Consider the following 21,306-nt stretch of genomic DNA (forward strand, 5'->3'; position numbering starts at 1 on the left):
TACATGCACGGAGGAGTTTTAGAGCCAGTAGGAGAGCGACCAATTAGCTGTATATGCAGAAAGATGCTGGGAAACTTTGTCTGAAGGGTGCTCCTAGACCTCCAAGTGTCTCAGTGCGGAGGGACGGACGGGCAGAATTAACTGGCAGAGAGAGAGAATTGTTCTGCTATAGACGCTGGACGTGTTTCACTCGTGGGTATTTGCTAGTTGTGCTACAGAAAGGTTTGTTTCGGGTTCCTTCCTCTGAACATCCCGCTTAAATTAAAACGAGGGATGCCGCTTCCATTTTATGTAGAGGTATGGGCTTTGCCTCCCTTGCGTACCAGTGGCTTCAGAGTCCCTAAAATGAGAAAACAGCAACATTGTCTGATTCAGATGGAGTAGCCTGGATGTGCTGACAATAAACTAGTGGCTGAAGGAAACCGCTTGATGCTCAGGATAGAGATGCTACAAATTTCTCCACAGCACCTTATTTACTGTTTTCCAACTAAAAAGAGGCAGTAAATCAATCATCATCTGTAATTATTGCTGCAGTAATTACCTTTGGGGAGTAGGTTATCATTCTTGGTGGCCTTTGTTCAAATATCTTTTTCATTTTCCCCGTGTTATTTTTCTTGAATCGTGTCCATTTTTGAGTGGATTAATAGTATTCCGACAGCAGCCTGATTGTAAGATTTCTGGAAGGGCTGGTAATGTGATTCATCTGAGAAGTTCAAAAATGCTTGTGTAGTCGTGGCATTTAAATTCATTGATAAGGGTCTGGCCATCAGTTGCTACATCTTCATTTTTAGTGAACAAACAAAAGCTGTGAGTAATGTCGCAAGGAGAATTTCAGCTGCAGCCCTAATGTAGGATTTATTTAAATTCCTTATTTCTTAAGTATTACTTATTTAGTCGGTACAAAATATAGTTCTACGGTTTAAAAATAAACAGTATTTTAAATAGCTTCTCTGAAAAACTATTCTTTGAATGTATGTTAATGAGCTATTTAAACTCATGAGTGCTGTTTCACATCTAAATAAAATATGGAGTTACACATTACATTTCCAATTTGTCATCTACTTAGCAGCCCTTTCTGGGGGGAAGATATAAGAGATATTTTTGATATGTCTGTCACTTTTGATAACTTAATTTGAAACTTATATCTTAGGGGAATAGCGATACAAGGCAGGTAAATACATTAAAACAAAATGACAATTGAGTTTTTTATATTGAATGCATGAAACTAATGTTCATCTGAAATGGTGGGTGTTCAGAACTTGCTAATGACTAAATTCCTTCTATTTTTTGAAAATATTCTTCTGCTGAATTACCCTGGTTTCTGTTTACAGTTCTTCTCTTTCCTTTCCTATTTCTTCCCCCTTCCTCCCCTCCGTTCTTTCTCTTGGTTTGTTGCCAACTGTGGTCCGAGCATCCCCCAACTCTTTCTGATGATTACATCGCAGAAAAAAAGGCATGGCGAGCACTAGATAAGCCCTCTACAATTTAGAAATAATACAAAGATCTATCCAAGGAAAAATAGATAGTAATTACTTTCTGTAAAAATCAGCATTTCTTACAAATATACCGCATGGCGGTGGCAAAAATGAGCGAAAAAGAGAGTAAATAATTTAACTTTCTGAAAAACTGCAATTTGAATATACGACTTTAGGAAGAGGGAATAAAAGTTCAACTGCCAGGTTCTTTTAGGCAGAAGAAAGATCAGTTGCATCAAACTCAGCAGTCCTGACCTATATTTCATTTTACGGATTAATTTACCATGTTTCCTTGGCTAATTTTTGAAGGGGGGGAAAAAAAAAAAAGCAAAAAAAAAAAAGCAAATCTATTAGGTATCATTGGTCTGATTCAAATCACCTAAGACACATACACTTGGCGGGGGGGGGAAGAAAAGCAGGTGGGGAAAGGTAAGTCAGATACTGGTGTGTGAGCCCCAGAACAGGCACCGTGCAAATGCAGGGTGTGGAAGGAAGGCAATGGGTACGGCTCCTTAAATTCACCTCCCCGAGGGGCAGTGGCGTTCCCTGAACACAGCTATGCTGGAGACCCCCTGAGATGGGAAAGCGAGGGAGGGAGGAAGAGCAGCTCACTTGGATCTTGTTTAACTTGGCCATTTGAATGGTAAAACCTTTTCTGTGACTTGGCATGCTTTGTAGAGATCACGCTTAGGTTAGGGGCCCCCACCCCTTTTGGTTTATGGGGTTTTTAGTTTGGGGAGGGTGTGAAGTTTTCCCTTTACCCTTACTAAGGGCTTTTGGTGAGAAACTTTCTGCTTTGCAGCGAATCAGAGTTAGAAAAACAGTCACTTGTGAAGTGAAAGAGTTATTCTTTATACAAACCTGAATGAAAATGTAGCCCTGCTATATTTTAAACCCAGGTTTCTCTAAGCTCAAGTCAGGTAATACCCATTATGCTAAAGTCACCCATGAAAAATCAGTGAAACTGTAGGTGTTAGATAAGCCATCCCAAGGAAACTGGAACATCCCCACAGATTTCATAGAAGCACTGATCTTTGAAAGTGATTTTTTTTTTTTCCTTTAAAAATGTTGTTATTACTTCAAAGTATTTTCCTTTTTTGCTCGCTGTAATTTTGTATCCCACATCTGACTGTAGAAATAAAATTACGGAGTGTTAGTTCCTAGAAAGATGAGAAGGAAAAAAGTATCTGCTCTATTTTGCAAATCTATACTCTGCTTAAAGAAGGCTTGTGTCTCGAAATATTTTGGCGAGCCCGGAGTGTCTCTTAAAGTTGTTCCCTGTCTTTAAGCAAAGCTGGGTACTCTGTCCATCCGGGCTGAATTTACAACTGCGCCTCAATTTATGCGGAGTGCTGGTGGACTGAGTAAATGTAGCTGTGTCTTAATGTGACTTGTTTTCTCATCATAAATTCAAAGCTGAAGGCTGTTTCCCATACCAGAGGTGCAGGTGGTGTGGTGTAGTATTGAGGAAGGTAAAACAGCAGCGGATTAAAATACAAATCTTAATAGCAACAATAGTTTGGAGAGAATTTGACATTCAGATCCCCTTCAGGCAGTAGCCTTTACGTTTCTGTATATCAGCAAACATTTTGAATGCTTATTCCCAACCCCAACCAGCTTCTAAATTACATGGACTAGACTCTAAAGTCATTAGATTGTCTGCTGATTAGACTACAATCAATCCACCATAAACAAAAACAGCAATTAGCATTGGCATGATTTCTGTGAACCTGTCTTAAAAGTTCCAGTGTTACCAGTCCAAAGAACTTTTTCTGAACGGGTCAGTTTCAGGGGCTCTGTTATTTTGGCATCATCATTTTGTAGGGAGGGAACAAAAAATTCATAAGATTCCATTTGGCCTGAAAAGCAAAAACATCTGTTTGATGCATGAGTGGGTTGCTGGCTTCTATTTGGCCATCCAAAAAAGGGCAAAAAATAAGATTTTGAACATAAAAGAGTACATGAAAAAGCAAATTACAAAGAGGATTTAAGATTAGCATCTTCTTATAATGCAGGCTATTTATAGTCTTCTCTTTTGACATGACAAAGCATGCCCCCGCTCCTTTATATATATATATAAAAAAAAAAAAAGTAACAACAAAAACATCACTAACCTTTAGTAATTTTCATTGACTTTGGCAATGCATAGTGATATTGACTGTCTTGATTAGCTTTAGGATTACAGTAATGCTACCCAGTCATTCTGGGGGCCAGCATGGGTTTTATTGACCACCACCATCCGCTTAGGAACAGGTCCTATTAGGAGTGACCATCTCCACAGCGGCCGGTTGTGCTGCTAGTGAAAAAAGTGAAAACTTGTTGCAAAGATCCTATTGAGAGGTTTAGAAATGTTGCCCGTTTGGTTAGGTTTGATTTTGTTTTCCCTAGCTGCTGTTAACTTGGGTAGCAAGGGAAGTTGTCGGTGCGGAGGCACTTATCTAATGTGTGGGATAACATTATCCGCCATGATCTGAGATGTCTTGAAAGGCTTTACGTTGCTCCCGAATTCACTCGGTCTAAATTACTGCGGGTCTAATAGTTCTTATTTCTTTGTTCTGCAACACATTTTTCAATATTTAGAAACTCGTGCATTTTGGAAAAAATAAAGATTCCTTTTCTGTGTTTGTAAATGAGGAAAGGATCGAGAAGAATTGTTATCATTTTATGTAGACCATATGGATTTGTGTGTTTGTTTGTTTTTCCTGTGTAAAACACTGAAAATAAGCTAGGTGGAGGTGATCTTTTTTGTTGTTGTTAATTGATTAAAATATAGTATAAATGTTAATACACCTTAACACAGACCTCTTATCATCTTTTCTCAGATGTATTTTAAGGTTTCCATTAGTTCCTGTAGAGCTACTCGAGGTCTAAATCAGTCCCACTGAGGGGTAGGAAGCTGATCTATTTCACTTAAATCAGAACCATGGCATATATATATATGTATGGATGTATATATGTCTTTCTCTGAAGGGACAGCAGACAGATCTGCGAAGAACTGGGCCTCCTTTATTTGGTGCTGTGAAAACATAGATGTCTGTTTTCAAATACATTTTGCAATGCTGTTACTAGAAAAGCATTTCAGTTGCTCAGTCGTTCTCTTTACAGATGTCCGATAGCACAAGGGAAGATTTTAAATACTTCTAAATCATAATGCAACACTTGGCAGAGGATTCTGACAAAAAAAAATAAAAAAAGAAGAACATGCAAGATCCAAAAGAGGTAGCGAGGTTTGTTTTTGTATTAATTTCAGTTTTAGACAACTTGGGCTCTATTTCACCTCAAGTAGAAGCAATTATGCTAGTTTAGCAATTATTAGAGATGAAAGAAATTCTGTTATATACAGCTCCCCTAAACTTCACTAGCTTTAGTTTTAGCCAGGATAATGATCAAGGAATACTTAGCCATATGCCTAGGGATTACGCTATAGCAAAAAATATAGGGCTGATCTTGGGGGTATCCTTATTACAACATGTTATAATTAACATTTTAATTCAGCCCTCCTGCTTTCCAAAAAATCTGCTTTGTGCTCTTCTGTGCTTTATGTTCTTCTGTAAGATTGCAAAAAATCCCCCGTATCCAGTGGAAAGGTTTTTAAACCAGGACTGTCGTCCTCCCGTATTTACATTACCAGTTAACAGTGTTCACGCTTTTTTTTTTTTTGACTTCAGAGTAAGTTTCAAACACTTTTTTTTTTTTCCCTCCCCTGTACTGCATAATTATTGAGGAAAGAATGTAGATTTTTTTCCTCCTTTTTTTTTTTTCGTGATTTGGTCTAGGTTGTCCGTGTTCTTCAAGTATGCATAGGGCTGAGCATTTGGGGTTTTCCTTTAACTACAGTGATGCTGTGTATGTTATACTCCAACTTTTTTTTTTCCTTTTCTTTTTTTTTTTTTTTGAATACAATTGGATCTGTATAATGTGTATTCAAAAGGTTTGTAGGATTGTTACTAATTGATTCTGCACTAATAGTGCTCGATGGAGTTTTAGATTTTGGGAGGATGTGTTTTCCTTGTTTGTTTGTTTTTTGTTTGTTTCTCTTTTTTATCATGGGAGCAAGCCAGAGAGGTGGGTTTTGAGTGTTTAATCTGATACTTTCACTTTTAAATGCAGGTACAGTTAGGTACAATTTTTCTCTTTATGGTTAGAGTTTTTAGTCCTTTGAGCATTTTTTAAAGTCATCTATATATCTGTTGGTATAGAGACCCCTCCACCCCACTGCCTTTGTTTTTTAAAGTGGTAGGGGCTTATTATGATCCTTTAAAAGTAAAGGATCTGTAGCCAGCTAGTCTTCTTACAAATTTGGAAATGGCAATCATGAGTTAAACATCCCCTTGGCTGAAGCTGAACACATCTATGCCCTAAGGACAGACGGCCAGGATGCTGATAATGAGGGTATCGGTGTTCTCCCTCTTCCCAAACTCCATTTAGGAGAGCTTATTCACTCATGCAAGACAATCACCTGGAGCAGGACTTTTGCCCTTCCTATGGAGCAGGAAGTGCAAAATCTCTCTCCTGGTTTGTCAGACAGACACTCGGTATTTTCACGTGAGTGTGGAAAAGCTACGGCATTTTAAAATCTAAATGTCTTGGGTTCACTTCACGATAGATGGCTTTTGTACGCAATCCCCAAAAGTCGGTATGCCCTCACTATTCTTAGGTTGTGTTTTGCCAGGAAAATATATTTCGGATGATGAACTCCCGGATAATTGATTTGTGGAGCTTGATTTTCTGTTGTTCACTTCTTTTGATGACTATCAAGTTCAGCTCCATGACTGACGCGTGAACTTCTCAAAAGGAACTTTAAAAACAAAGCCATGATACCTGCTGTGTCGCTGGACCAGATGATGTGATGGAGTGAGGCAGTGTCCTTGGGAGGACGAGGCTGTGCTTCGACCAACAAAACTTTCTCTGGCACTGAGTTATGATGGCTGTTTTCTTCTCTAGGCAGAGTCAAGTGAATTTCTAACTTTGACAGTGGCAGTAGGAAGGGGGAGGGGGCGGGGAAGTTAATTATTTTCCACCTCCAAAGAATACAATTGCAAGGAAGGAACTTTCTGATTCACTGGTTCCAGGACAACAGGATGTCAAGAGCCATGCCTGATGTAGCATTTTCACTCCGAAGATGGGAGGAGGAACCGGATTGCCGCTGGTCTGCGCGTGCGACTGCTGGGAAGGGGTTGGGTTCTGTGGTTTAGAAAGGGCTTGAGCATAGGAAAAGGTTCGTTTTGCAATTTCTAGTGAATCTGTTGGGTAGAAGATGTGCCAGATACAAACGTAAATCAATGAAGAAAGGTCAGAAAGCTGTAAAGGCTTTCCTGCTGCAGTACTGGATATTCCGGTGCCTGGCTGCCTCGTGAAATAGTCATTGTGCTCCGGGTGCTTGGATTCTTTGTACAAGTCATTGGCAGGATAGGGGCTTACGAATGTTGTTGAGTAGCAGCTACCCTAAGGAGACAGCATGAGATACTAGGGAAGAAGTGTGTCTTAGCTCCCCCTGTTCTAGACATGGGTATCTTACTCCAATAGGATGTCTCCTAGTCTGCAGTCACTAGTCCAATACTGCTGTTGGAGGCACGGGACAGGTCGTTCCTTTTTTCCCAAAATAGGAGGAACCAAGGAGTTGTGCCACTCTTCCTGTCCCCATACCAAAAAGAGGGAATCATTTGCTCAGCTGGGACGTGAGAGATGAGATTCTGTTCTGTGCTTTGCCTAGGAGTGCCTGAATCTGGTATCTCGCAGGGAGTACATCAGTTATTACACAGCAACGTAGTGTGCTGTGAGTGTGAGTGGCCCTTTTTATTTTTGTCAGTGGCATTCCCCTCTTCAGAAGTGCAACTGAGTATTTGTTGGACAAGAGTGTGGGGAGGAGTGTTCACACACAAGCCCCATATCTCCAGTGGTTTGAGTACCAACAAAGAAGGAGGAGACCTAGGTCCCAGTCTGCCAAGTGCCTATCATAGTAATATTAATGTTGAATTATTTCAGTGAAACTGGAACTGGAGTCCAGTTTTCTCCCTTCCCAGGTGGTGTCCTGACCACAAGGATATCATATTGTGCTAACTCACCTTCTTTCTTGTTCAGTGAATGTCGTAGATGAGGTATGGCAGCTCAACAGCAATGAATGAGTGCACCTCAAGTCTGAGGGCAGGTGCTCTTTTCTAGGAAGAGTACAAATCCTTCTGACAGAGAAGAAAGTTGAGCATCTGCCACCCACATCCTGGCTGAGTGATCTAACCGGTGGGTGTGGGCAAGAGGGGGAAAGGAAGAGGCATCGCAGCCCACACGTTTTCTGCTAGTATCTTGTAGCTACCAAGCAAGGGTATGCGAGCTCTCAAGAAAAACCTATGAGACTGCATGAAAGCCAGGGAAGACAGGACAATACTTATTTTTCTAGCCAATTGCAGTGGGGCTTTGGTTTAATTTCAATCCTGATCTGCATGGCACTGAGAAAGCCCAGACAATAAAAAACATAGGTACTGCTTCTAAGCTCTGTTGTGGATATGGACCAGTGTGGTGTTGTAGCTGATGGAAAGTGATCAAGAACAGAGCAGAGAGTTTTAGGAATCAAAACCAGATCTATAAAACCATGGTACAAAATAAACATAGATCTCTGTTAAATCAGGGATAATCTCAATTGAAAGGAGGTGTATTTTGACTTGGATAGATGTGTGTCAGTAGGAAATAGAGCCAAAGCACGAAGCTGTGTTTTACTTTTGGCATTAGAATGGTGTCACATGGCCCCAGCTCCTCAAAATAAGTGCCTCATGTTAGGCACATAAATGAATGGCTTGACTTTCAGAGGTCGTGGTCAGCTACAGTAACCTTTACAGCAGGTCCTCATATCCCTTCCTTTGATCTTCCATCTTCAGAGTTGTGTAACATTGGCCTGTCCAATTGTTCTCTCTTATGGAGCTTAGGCTTTTGCAGGCAGTTTAATGAATGTCTTGTTTTCTAAGCACAGTTGGAAATACAGGGCTGTAGGAATAGCAGAAATTTGCGGCTATGTCTCTTTGAGAGAGTAAGAAAGCTTAGGTGACGTGTAGCTTCAATATACTGAATTTCTGTTAAAGCATTCCTTCAAGTACTGGGTTTGGTAATTGGGCTTAAAGTTTATCTTAGCCTCCTGATTTGTGTCTTTCCTCAAAGGGACTGGACATCCACAGTCACCTTGTCAAAACTGGAGGCAGAGTGCTCAGTTCGAGACAGTCAGGACAGCTGAAAGCCTGCACCTCAGTACTAAGGTTTGCCTACCAGAGAGCCTCCATCTCACTTTGCTAAATCTCACCATGATCCTGAATTTGACTCCAAGGTCCATAATCATCTGTTACATTGCACAACAGAATCTTAGGGATGTCTGGAATTTGCTTGAGGTTTATGAAAAAGCTTTAAGATTCTTCGGAGGAAAGTATTTTGTAAAATGCATCATACTGTTACTAGTTTACTTTAAACAACAAAAATACGAGTACGTGTGGATGTGGCCTAAGCTTGTTACAGGGTACGTTTTTAGGGAGGCAGTTAGCAGTCTGAGCAGGGTTAATCAGTTGTCTACCTCAGCTGTCTAGAAAAAGATATCCCCCCATCCCCAGCTTTGGGGTTTCTGTAGGATTCTCCCTCTGCTGCAGGAAAGTGTCTTCTGCCCATGATGTTATGTAAACCGGGCGGCTTTAGGCTGTGACATTGGGGTGCTGTCGTCCTCCTGATCAAGGGCTCAAAGAATATCCAAAGGATTTCTTAAGAATAATTTCTTTCCAGTTAAGCCTATTTATTTATTTATTTATTTTAGTGTTTATGTGCTGCCTAGGAAAATAGTTCATTTTAGCAGAAGAATAATATTTTCCAACCACTGCAAACTAATTGGTAACTCCTAATTCAGTCTTTCGACAAGGATGACATGGGGGCGGAGGGGGGGAAGCTCAGGGTAGGGATAGGCTATAGAGAGGATTAAAAATATGAATGCTATGAGGGGCTTTGTCTTCTGGAAAAAGCAAATGCAAGAAAAAAAAAATGCTTTATATAACAGGAATTTTTTAAGGCAAATAATCATTTCCAGGTATTAAGAGAATACTGTTACAATGCGGGGGCGGTGGGGGGAATTGGAAAAGGGGTATGTCACAGCACAACGCAAACCAAATCAGGAATGCAAATGTTCGTCTGTACAATTAACAGGATTTGTGTGTGCTTGTGGCTACACACACAGCTAATTTTCAGTAGAGTTCTGAAATGTAGATATCTGAAGTGTTAATATGCAAATGCACTTCTTCTTCCAGCTCTTCTCTCACTAAACACATCGGGTACATGGACATTTGGGAGTCAAAATAGCAATCGAGTTTCTGGGTAGTAGCAATAGATAGGCATTGATACTGAGTGATGCTGTCCAAAAAATAATACTTTGAGTACTTCTGAACTTTTATGAATGCCAGCTACCCTTAAAGGACATTACAAAATGGCCTGAAATTGTTGCAAAGTTGTGGGATTTGTGGCCAGGCACGAGGGCACGTGCTGGTGTGTGTCGGCCAGAAGAGTCTAAAGGCTGAGCCTTAACGTACTCGCGGTACCTGGGGAGAGAAGAAAGCAGAGGAAGGTGTAGCCTTAGCAGGTGGTGCATTGACATGTGTGCCTGCATTTAATGCTGCTCTGTAACATCCTTAATTTCAGTTTTGTATCCTAGCTGAACCCTTACGGAGCTGTATTTCCACAGCACGTTACTGCAAAGTGTGAGACGTCTTCAAAATCCATTGAATTTAATAGAGTTAGAGGATGCTCAGCATCTCCAGTAACAGGCTCCTAAATTTGCCTTCTGCCTGTGTGATTAATCGGTCTAATCATATGTAATATCTACCTGTACATGGCGGCAGTATGAATGGCCTGCTGGTTTTTATGTGGCCAGGAGGAGGGGGGAGAAGAAAAGTGGAGAGAGACTTCCAGAAATTACAGTAATTTGTAGGTACTGAAATAATGGCACACACGTTTTATTTCTGTTCTGTCTGGGTAACTCGGTAAATTGTGTATTGATTATGCTAATACAGCTAGTGTCTCTATTACTTGTCTGCAGAAATTATTCAAACATGTAGATAGAAGATGCACTTGGCAAAGTTACTGTCCTAAGAAAAAGGCTCTTCTGCGAGATGGCTTTAAATTGAATTACTAATCATATGCTAATGGCAATTTATGGATTAGGTATTGAATTATAGGAAATGCTAAGTGCAAGTTAAAAATACATATTCCAAACTCTGTATCCCTGACAATCTCGGTTGCTCTATTAGGTTTATTTTCACATCTTTCAAGGAATATGTTTTAGGAAGGGATGAAATCAATAGCAATCTATTTTTATAGTTTATTTTGGGATATGTGGCTTCTCCTGCTTTGTTTAACAGGCTGAAAGGATAGCTCAGACATTTGGGAAAGTTTTTTTTTTTTTTTTAATTTATCAACCCACCCAGACTGGAAGAAAATAGACCTTTTCCAATTATCTTTTGCTTTTATTTCGTAATGGTTTGTAATAGATCTGAAGCTCTAAATCTTAGCCAGAGTTTTCCAAAAGGCTTCCCTTCAGTGAAAACGTCCTTTTTCACATTTCTAATTTTGTCCATTTCTTTTCCATACAAGGGTTTTCCCAGGCATCAGCCAGAAATGACTTGTGCTCTTCCTTAGGGTGCTAAAGCTGCAGATTAACTCTTCAGTGAAGGGTTAGTCAGTAGAATATGAATGAGATTCTGCAGGTTAGGAAATCTGTATACATTTTGTACTAAGTTTATAAGATAATCTCCCTCCTCTACACGCTAACCATGTGTCCCAGGAAGAGACTAAGGAAAAGGGGTGAAATCCTCACTGATCAGCAGGTGTTGCTGTGGAGCAGTTAGGAGATTATCTCTATTTTTAGGACCTCTATATGAAAGTCCCCAGGGGTTTTCCTCACTGAACTGTCCTTGATGGGACTACTTGATTTAAATTTATTTCTCCTTTAGAATGAGGAGTTGGTCTTACTGTTCATGTTCACCAGCCTAAGCACGAGTGATGCTCTGAACTGAAGCCAGGGTTTGCCTTGGATACTGGTTGTACCAGGGCTGAAATGTCCCAACCTTTCACATAGATACAGCTTCAGTTTAGAGAGATGTTTTTGCAGTAAAATTTGAAAAACTGGTATCTTTCCAAACCACAAGCTTTTATAATAAGAGATAGAGTTGACATGCTGGAATTTGTTTCCCCTATTGAGATTTTCTTTAAGAAAAAAAATCACTTAAGAAATGTGGTGCCACAGTTTTTTGTGGTAATCTGGTCTTTTAAAAAATGTTAGTAGTCGGGTTTCTTGTTTGTTTTGTTTTTCAAAAGTTACACTGTGAAAATATGTGGTAGGGACTTGATATTTTGTTTCAAGCAAGAGGTAGTCAATCACAAAATGTTTCTCCAGGTAACAAAACAGGTGACCTGTGGTCGGAAGCAGGGAATTGTAAGGAGTAAGGACAAGGGATATTGCTGCTTTTGTGACAACGTTATTTCAAGTGTATCTGGAAGGGCTATTCAGCAGGAACATCACTTATTCATAGTCCGGATTCATAAGCTATTGTTCTTGTTTCCTGAGGCCTCTCCTTTTATTAGTATTCTATCACTTTGTTATCTAGAATTTATCTTATGCTAGGATGTGCTAAATGCTGTACTGAAGATGATACCCATATGCACAATTACAGTCCTAGAGTATCAGTAATTTTGACGTTTGAATTAATAGTAGTGCATACATGCTACTGTTTTATTTGCATATCATCCTCGTGGGTTTTTTTTAGTTACATTCCACGCTAGCGTTAGAGCAATGTTTTTGCTTAGTAACATTTAAAGTGTATTACTGTATAGGCTTTGTTTAAAGTTGCCTTCATCTCCTGAAAGAAAATGGTATAGGTAATGTTGAAGGGATGGTAATGCCGGCTGTATGTCATGCTGCTTCTCACACTCAGGCGAGTTTAACAGTGGCACGGGAGCTAAATAGTACTGAAGTTTTCAGAGTCTTGTTGTGGAAAGGCATAAAGTGCTAATTGGGAGCTCTGGTGCTACCAGCTGAACCTTTCTTAATGTAACAGATACCCAGGGTGGCTGGAAGGATGATCGGACTTAAAGAAGGGAAAAGGAGATGCTGTTGTGTAGATGGGTTGTGCTAATGCAAACATTTCCCTTCTTCTGTCGATTTTGTGGGGTAGCTTTTTTATTCTTTTTACCATATTTCCCCCTAAGTGAGGTTTAATTTTCGTGACAAATACGTGACTCTCACTGAGTATTATTAGCAAGTCTTTGTGCCGTGGCCTGTTGTGACCTACTTGATTCTTTTGTGACTCAGAATTCTTAAAGAGCTCGATTTAGAAAGATGCTAAGCCCAAAGTTACCTGCTCTGACACTTGTCTCCAATTTTTAGTGTAATAAAGACATAGCCTTTGTCAAAAGCAAACCTCATCTCTCTCTGAGTTTTCATATCCCTAAATAGTGGGGAAATTTTAATCACTTGATTTCACAAGGCGTATACTGGCACATTTTTGAGTTACAATTACAAAACCGTACATGGGAACAATTTGTTAGGCAGCATCCATGTGGGGTGGGGTTCTTTTCTAAATTTTATTTTCATTTTAAGCCCTACAAATGCTTGGTGTACCCGCCCGTCAGTAGTGCAAAGCCGACCACATATTGGTGTGCAGTCACTTCTCGCTAGCAGCGAGGGGTCCAGGTACTGCGGCTGCTGCAGGGGATGCTCAGCACAGAGCAGCAGCAGGGATGCACTCCCGCATTTCAGTTTGCATACGCCTCTAAGTGGAGATCCACTTGAAAGAAGCAGGCTCTGTTTACTTCTCAACAGATAGCGCACAGTTTTGAAGTTTCCCACTTGTGAGTCAGTTCTCGAGAAGTTCGTGTTTGGGCTTCTCAGGTCCATCTTGAGACTTGAAAAATGTTAAGAGTTTCTAAATTGCTGTTTTGGACAGGGTTCAGACTTAAGGCATGTATCGTGGCTGAGAATTTCATTGATAAATAATGGCTATGTTTACGACTTTGGCTGTGGTTGATGGGTATGACTGATGACCAAGCTGAGTTGACTCCTTGGGGGTGGAACAGTAGACTCTTGCTTGCACTTCTAGAGCTTGCTCTGGAGGTGTTTTTTGTTTTGTTTTGTTTGTTTTTGTTTTTGTTTTTAAATAAATCCACAGTGTGTGGTGGGCTTTATCGGGGACAGGTTGGGCTGCTTCAGAGTTTGCACTGGGGCCTTTGAGGAGGGTCACGAAAGGCTTCTTTTATTATTATTATTATTTTTATTGTACTCTAGTTGTATTCATTATATTTCTTCCTGTATTAATAAGCCTATTGATCTGTGCTGTCCTACTGAAAAATCTGTTTAGCTTAGCTTGAGTTTGACCACGTGTTCCTCGAAGCTGTCCTTTTCATGAGCTTCTCCCATTGCTCTCTTTGTCTGACCATTTTCCTTTAGCTTTGAGGACTGCTGGGATGAATGCTTCAGCATAACAAAGAAAAACATACAGTATTATCAGGACTGAAGTACTGGTAGCTTCGTGGCTGCAAAACAGGAGTTCAAGTGAAACAGTCAGCTCATAAAATCTTATTTTGTGAAATATTTGACTGACTCTGGGGCCTGGGAAGCTTTATTAGGTCGCTGCTGATGAGAAGAGTGTGCTTACGAGGCACAGCTCTGGGATAGAGAGAGATTGTTTAGAGTCCTTCAGAAATTGTGCTTGACTCTTTCTTATGTATTTTGGGTTCCTCGTATCCGAAGAGTGTCCTTATGAAAACTGGTGTTTTTTTCTAGAAACCCAGATTCTAGAAACAACCAATTGTATGAAGCCTTGGGGTTGGCGGAGGAGGAAAAGAGGTACTTGTGGAGTGTGTATACATATCTCTTCTTTTGAATATATGCCTAGATTTAAATGTGCTGTAATCTGTTGTCCCAAGAACCAGGAAAAAGCCCCCAAATCTTTGCATTTTAACTCAGTTTGCATGATCATTTTCTGAGGCCTAAATTCGTGGAAGCGGAAATACTGTAGAAGTGCAGTCTTTCCCCTTTCAGCTTTTTCCCCTGTGGAGGGAGAAAGAATTCTTTTCTCTCTGCTGCTCCCTAGCTCAAAGACCTCAGTCTTTGGGAGAATGAAAAGGAAATGGTTCTGCCTTTTAGCTCTTCCCTTACTTTTATTTGGGAGAGTCAATCTTACTTAGGCATCATATCAGAGCATACCAGAACAGCTCTCTAATTTTTCAAAATAGCAGCAGAATGGCTGTTGTTAGGTTCACTTTGGCCCAACAAGTTTTGAATAGTGAATCTGACAAAAATTGTATTGTTTTTAGTTCCTCTGCTCTGGAAAGCTGTGAGCCAAGGGAAAGATGCTGGCATGGTGTATACAGTAAAACAGCATGGGGTTAGTTCTCCTTTGCAAGGCTGTCTGCACTGCTGAGATGCTTGCTACTGAATATAGGATTATTATTATTTTTTTAAAGCTTATGTATGAATTAGCGCACACACCTCTCCCGTCTGCCAGGAGAAGGCTTTCTGTTATCCGTGTGGAGCGAGTGAGCAGACTCTTAAAGCCCAGAATTATTCTCTCATTTAGTTCCATAACCAAATACAGTAGAGTCTGTTGAAGACACGTATCCCAGAGGAAATTCGATTTGTTTTTTAAGGCATGAAACCTATTCGGTCACTCTGCTCCCAGATATGTAGCTTCCATAAAGCAGCGCATTCTGTTTGCACTTTGCAGTGGACCTGTGTCAGCTTTTCTTGGCTGTGTTGTGCAAGCATTACTGGCTTTCAGAACTGAAGCTGGTGTAAAGATGCTTGGAACACTTCAGCTACCTGCCTAACATTTTTGTTTTGTTTTGTTTTTGTTTTGTTTACCTTTTTTCTGACAGTAGAAGAAAATGAAACAGAGGACCAGCAGGCAGGTGTGGGACACACAGCCGCACAGACTGGTAATGCTGAATTCCTTCGTTAGTGCTTGCTTACTGTTTGACAGCAGTGTGAGGGATGATTTTTTTTTTATCGGGGTGATTTTTGTAAAGCCTGTGTTCTTCCTCCTCCCTTTCAGCTTAGAATACATTTTTGGGGCTCACCATGGAGAGTAGCATTTATCTCCCCTCACCTTTCAGTTCCTGAGATTTAGAAATTCTGCCTTTTGCAGCTCAGGCAACTGATGGTGAGATGTTTTGAAAAGTCCAGCATGCTTTTCTTGTCGTTGTTGTTATAAATAATCCTCCTCTACATCCCCCACATTAAAACCCAGCCTATGCCATTTCAGATGAACTTGAATTTTCATTCCGTATCAGGTATTTTCATGTCTGTAAAATGTGTGGCTAGGGGTCATTTCTTACGTGTTTGTTTGTATAACTCCTTACCAGTCAGGGATCCTCAATTTGAACTTAGTGGATTTGGGTGGACAAAGCTTGTGTTTGAGTCAGGATCACGGGATATGTATCATTAATAATCATGAAGAAAGAATTGTTAATTCCCTATAACAAGGAGGGCTCTTCTTTCTAAATTTGATTCTGGGAGTTCAAGGAGTACTTTGCTTTTGTCTTTGGTACTGATTCTACAGGGCTTTACCTGGGGAGCAGCACTGACTCATATGAATAGTCCCATTCATCCAGCTGAGGTCACCTTTTGGAGTAAGGGCTGGTGCCTTAAGGCTGTTCCTAGAAGGCTAGCTGTCCCTGACTGTGCCTAGGTAACTTGTTTGAAAACAGGTGGAGTTACTCCTTTCAGGAAGGAGGAGGCAGTTGGTTTCATTTTTGGCTAGGACATGTTTGTGTCTTGTGGGTTTGTGCTTGGTGCCTTTCATGGGTTCTAGTAGCTCCGTGTGTAAACCGTATTGTTTAAAAAAAGGAAATAAAAGTGAGAGAGTGCTCTGCTTTTTGAATGGAAAATTTCTCAAACTCTTCTGAATGTACTAATGTCTCCACTTAGCTATCTGCACACTTGGGAGGGGGAAAAAAAAAAAGCAAACTTGTACTACTATAAACACATGAAGTTGAAGAAATAAAGAACTGAGAAACTGAAAGTGGAGGTCAATATGACAAGGAATGGTTGCTTTTCTGCATTCTTTCTTAAACTAATTCTCAGTGGTTAAGTCATCTTGCTAGTTATTTATTTCCCGTTTTGTCCTGGGTTCTCTGTCTGTTTCTAGGCGAAATTTAAAGTTTTATTTTTCTCCATAGCAAGAATGCGATACTGATGTGAAAAACAAAAACCCTTCTGATACAGCGCGCAGTACAGAAGGCCCACACTGTATACACACTGCCAGAAGTTTTTATAGTAATACTTTGTATCTAAGCTCTGGCTCTAACCATTAAATGTGCTTTTTATAGAGTACCAAGTTATAAATGTAGTGCAGCTACGGCATATTAATCTTACTGCAGAGATTTAATGAGGCAGTTGTTTTGCGATGGACACTATTGGGAGCAGAGAGCGACAGAGTTTTACTTTACCACTGAGCTGAAGAAATATTCCTTGCCTGGTAATAATTATAACCACATGATCTTAGTTTTCCTTTCTTTTGCCAGCACTTTTCCATGCAGAAGTGGCTTGGAAGGAGGTCTACTGCAAGGCAGTGAAATGGGTTGGAAAGTAGGCTGTTTTCTTGGTAGTTTGATGTTTTACTTGTGATTAGCTATGGATCCTTGTAGCATAGGCAGAAATATGTAAGATGAGTTTCAAGAATACAGATAGTCTTTGCCAGTCCACTGAGATGGCTTTTAGATATTCATTACTTTTACTTGACTTTTATATGGGTTATAAAAAGTAAATGTGGTGAAACCTCATTTTTACATGGACAGAATAGAATTTCTGCTGGTTGGCCTTAAACCGCTCCCATACTTGAAATTAATTGAAGTCCATGGCTTTATTGCCTCCAACACTTTTAAGCCAATGCAATTTTTCATTTTCCCCAAAGTTGCAGTTTTATTAGACCAAGTTACAGCAATAACATCCCTTATGATGAGGAGGAGGAAGGATAGGGCGAGCCACCTGCCAGGGAACATAGTAATGAGAAAATCATGCTTCTTTTAATTTCCATTTATAAATAATGTTAACATAATCAGTAACAGAAGACAACTGTTCTTTTTCTCCTTCTTCTTTGTTTTTCTGGAAGTGCCTTAATAGGCTGAATTTATTTCTGTTCCGAAAATGTAGCCCTTCTTTCCATACTAGTAGATAATTTTAAATTATATCTGCAGATGGAGCCGGTGTGTGCATTGTTGCTGATGCGCGTTGAAAAAATTCAGTTGGGCTCTGAATTAGGGCCGGGAAGCCTCTGGAAATGACAGAGGCATTTAGATGTTGGGAAAGGTAATCCTACTATCAAGCCAGTCTTGGCTGACGGAATTGTGTTTGTGGTAGTTGCAGATGCTGGGGAGAAGGAAATGTGGGAGATGAATGGCATTTGCCCTGATGTCTGTGTGTGCGCATGAGGTTTAAACAGGAGGCTACAGAGAAAATATAGATGAATGGGTATTGAATTTATAAAATGTGTTTTATTCCATGCTCTCAACAGAGGATCTCAAATAAGGCAGCTTATCCTCATTTTGACTAGCCAGTTAGGGTTAGACTAGCTCATGATGGAAGACATTTGTTGCTGTAACAGAAAAGCTATCTATTCACAAAGTGTGCAAATGGTATTTTCTCTCTTGAAATACCTTCTGATTTTTGTGGTGCCATCTTTTCATGGAAGTGGCTCACAGTGGAAATGCGTTCATTGAGAGGGGCTGAGACTGCCAGAACTCGTTTCACAAAGCTGTTGTAGGCTAAACTCGAACCTAGGTCCCAGAGGGTCCCACTTAAGTGTTGACCTAAAAACAAATGTGCCAGTTGGCTCCAGCATGTATTCTAAAGTTGCAGCAGAAGGGAATAAGCTTGACTGACTTCTGTCCCTGTAGAGTTTATATCTGCAAATGCAGAAGGAGAAGCAAAACATTTATTAGTCTTAAAATGATTCTAATTTTAATAACTGGTCTCTAAGTAGGAAGCTTTAAATTGAGCGATTCTTTTGGCTTTTGTGCACTAAGGGGTGCGTGTGTGCATACGTGTGTGTGTGTGTGTGTTGCTGAATTCTGTAAAGTGCAAGCGTTTCTGAATAATAAGTCTGGAGAATTCCCTCCCCTCCCTTTTCTTTCCTTCAGCATTGTACTTAAAGCAGAGTCAGACACTACCCTTATTTTAAAACAAACAGGTCTGTAAACTTTATGTGCAGCATTTAAATACTCATGTTAAAATTCAGACCCAGTGCCCACATTTCCCTGAGTGCTGTCAGTTTTATGAGATGAAACTGGGAGCTCGAGCTGAGCAACTAATAGTATGCGATGCGCACGTGCTGCCTTCCAACAAGTGTTTAATGATGTTGGGTCAGTTTGCAACAGTTAAGACAATTATTTCTTTTTCTGTACCACATATAACTTGGTGGTCTTTGAAGCACTTTCATTAATCTTGCAAAATATCTTGGAAAATGAAGTAGCAGTGTAAGTTATTTAGATTCATATACAGCATTTAAGAATAGATAAAATGCCATGGAGTCCTTCTGCTTGATTAGTATCCTTTTTTTTTTTTCTTTGTAAATGTGCAGATTACTCCTTTATTTGGAAATAGCTACCCAAGTTGAAGTTTTCCCTCTTGCAAGAACCTCGTGAATGTCACACAGAAATCATACTCTGGGTGTAGGCAGGGCTTTTGCGCAGCAAATGTATTTTTGCCTTCAGAATGTGTTTTTTATTTTTGAAAATTAGTCTGTTTTCCCTGTGTAACACAACTCCTTCAAAAATAAATTCCGCCCTTTACCCCTGTCAAAGAAATTCCTCAGTTTTGATCACGAGCCACGCAGCATGAGGAAGACTTCCTGACACGGGTCAGTTCCAGTTTCTGCAGTTTCTGCTCGCGGGTCTGTCTGTATGTGAACCGTCGAAGGGCAGGGGTGCAGTGGTGTGGACTGAAGGATGGAGGAGGAAGATGAGAGCCCCGACCTTTGTTGTGGGCAGCCGGAGTGGCTGCGCTTTGTGCATGGTGGCAGATACACGGACGGCTGTGCCCGCATCACTGTAGGGTTCTGGCAGAGGATTTAAGAGTGGTTTTGAGTGGTATTCCCCTCCTCCTCACCCCTTCCTGGTTCTACTTAGGGTTTGGTGTTAGCACGTTGTAGCTACTCCCCTGTCATGTAATTGTGCGTGATCCTAATCAATTGCGGTGCTGAACAAAGCGGGTATGCAGGCACCACCTCGCCGTTGCTGCGGACAAGGAGCCTGCTCCTGGTTAGTCACCCGCTTGGCTAAAGAGCATGACGTCTTAAAAGGCACTTGCACAATCTCCTGTTATTATGTGAATTTATCCTTGCTAAAATGACTCGTTTTGTCTCAGCTCTCTCAAATATCTGAAAGGAAAAACAAGGCAGCCAGAGTAGAGAAGGGAAAAGTGGTGAAACACTTGCATTCCTCTTGCTGGAATGTACACAACCATTTTTCTTCTGCGTTTCACTTGTTGTGCTGTGGTTCCCAAGGAAAAACAAAGTTAAGTGCCAGCTTGCTTTATTAGGGAAGACAGCTTGTTTTATTTCTGTCTTTTGAAGGAAGTTTTTAGTGAAGTGGGCAAAAAGTCAGGAGTAGTTAAAGCTGCGCCGTTCCTCGGAGGAGGAGGAGGTGGAGGAGGAGGGAAGTTCTCGACTTGGCATTGTCTCCCTTTGCACTGGCCATTGGCAGAACTGTAGCGGTGCGGTGAGCAGCGTGGCTTCTCCATGTGCAGGGGATGCGGGTGGGCGCCTTTCTTCCAGCTAAGAAGCATCAGCTGGGCTCAGGATGCTTCTCCGAGCTATCTCGCTATCCCCAAACTGCTTGTTAACGTGTCAGACAAACCTCTCCTTGTGCACTGCTTGCGTGTTACAGTAGCTACTTCCCAGTTTTCCATGATCAGGCAAATGCAGGAACTTCACTGGGCTTGTCTTAAGTCATAGGCGAGTTTTGTTTGCTTCAAATAGCATAGTGATGGAGTATTGGAGGGGGTTGTGAAATCAAGATTAATTTCATGTTTATGTAAATCAAATTTGTTAGTCTCTTAATTCTGGTAATTTCCTGTGAAATGCTGTAGTTAACAGTGAAAAGAAGTTCCTGCACACTCATTGATTTGATTTTTTCTTTTCATTGAAAACTAATTGCATAGGTGGCTTATCCTTTCGTACAGTGATCAAAGCCACTTCAATAGCTCTGATAAAATTGACAAACTTAACACTGAAGCATGGAAGAATTGCTTGAGTGAGAAGTAGTGCTGTGTTTGTGAGTGCAGAAGAGAAAGTCTCCTTTCATCAAGATTAGGAAAAAAAAAATGAAAAAAATACTCCTTTGCTTATTTAGCAATAAAATCTACAGCATTCTGTGGGCTTATGCCAAATGTGTTTCTTCTCATCATTACCTCAAGAACCTGTCTTGATTTTTTTCTTTCTTTTTAAAGGTGCTCTGCTTAGATGCCTGAAGTCATGGTCTTGATTTTCTTTCAGACCCTAACTGTAAACTAGAAGACAAGGCAGAAGATGGAGAAGTGCTAGACTGTAAGAAAAGGCCGGATGAAGGGGAGGAGTTAGAAGAAGAAGCTGTGCACAGCTGTGACAGCTGCCTCCAGGTGTTTGAGTCACTGAGTGATATCACAGAACACAAGATTAATCAATGTCAACTGACAGGTAAACAATACTTATCACTTCGTGGCTTCTTGCACTGTTCTATTTCTGCTTCCTATTTTCTGTTTCTGATCTCCCTCTTTCTTTCTCAGTTATTTTATTCCTGCTCTTGAATGCTTAGGTGAGACCTTTTATAAACGGATTCTGGGATG

At 40.5% G+C, this 21,306-nt stretch overlaps 1 protein-coding gene across 9 annotated transcripts in view; it reads left to right on the forward strand.

Annotated features, from left to right (window-relative positions):
- ZNF521 (zinc finger protein 521) overlaps positions 1–21,306 on the forward strand; it is a 232,110-nt gene that overhangs the window by 3,216 nt on the left and 207,588 nt on the right. For 5 of the 9 annotated variants that reach the window (XM_068671846.1, XM_068671852.1, XM_068671849.1 and 2 more), the window contains one exon: positions 20,978–21,157. In XM_068671846.1, the coding sequence (XP_068527947.1) occupies positions 20,978–21,157 (180 nt within the window). Of the gene's footprint in view, positions 1–14,268; positions 14,332–15,362; positions 15,423–20,977; positions 21,158–21,306 lie in introns of all 9 variants that reach the window. The other 4 variants (XM_068671843.1, XM_068671847.1, XM_068671845.1 and 1 more) reach the window with 2 other exon arrangements.

Source organism: Anas acuta, chromosome 2, assembly GCF_963932015.1.
Source record: "Anas acuta chromosome 2, bAnaAcu1.1, whole genome shotgun sequence".
NCBI lineage: Eukaryota > Metazoa > Chordata > Aves > Anseriformes > Anatidae > Anas > Anas acuta.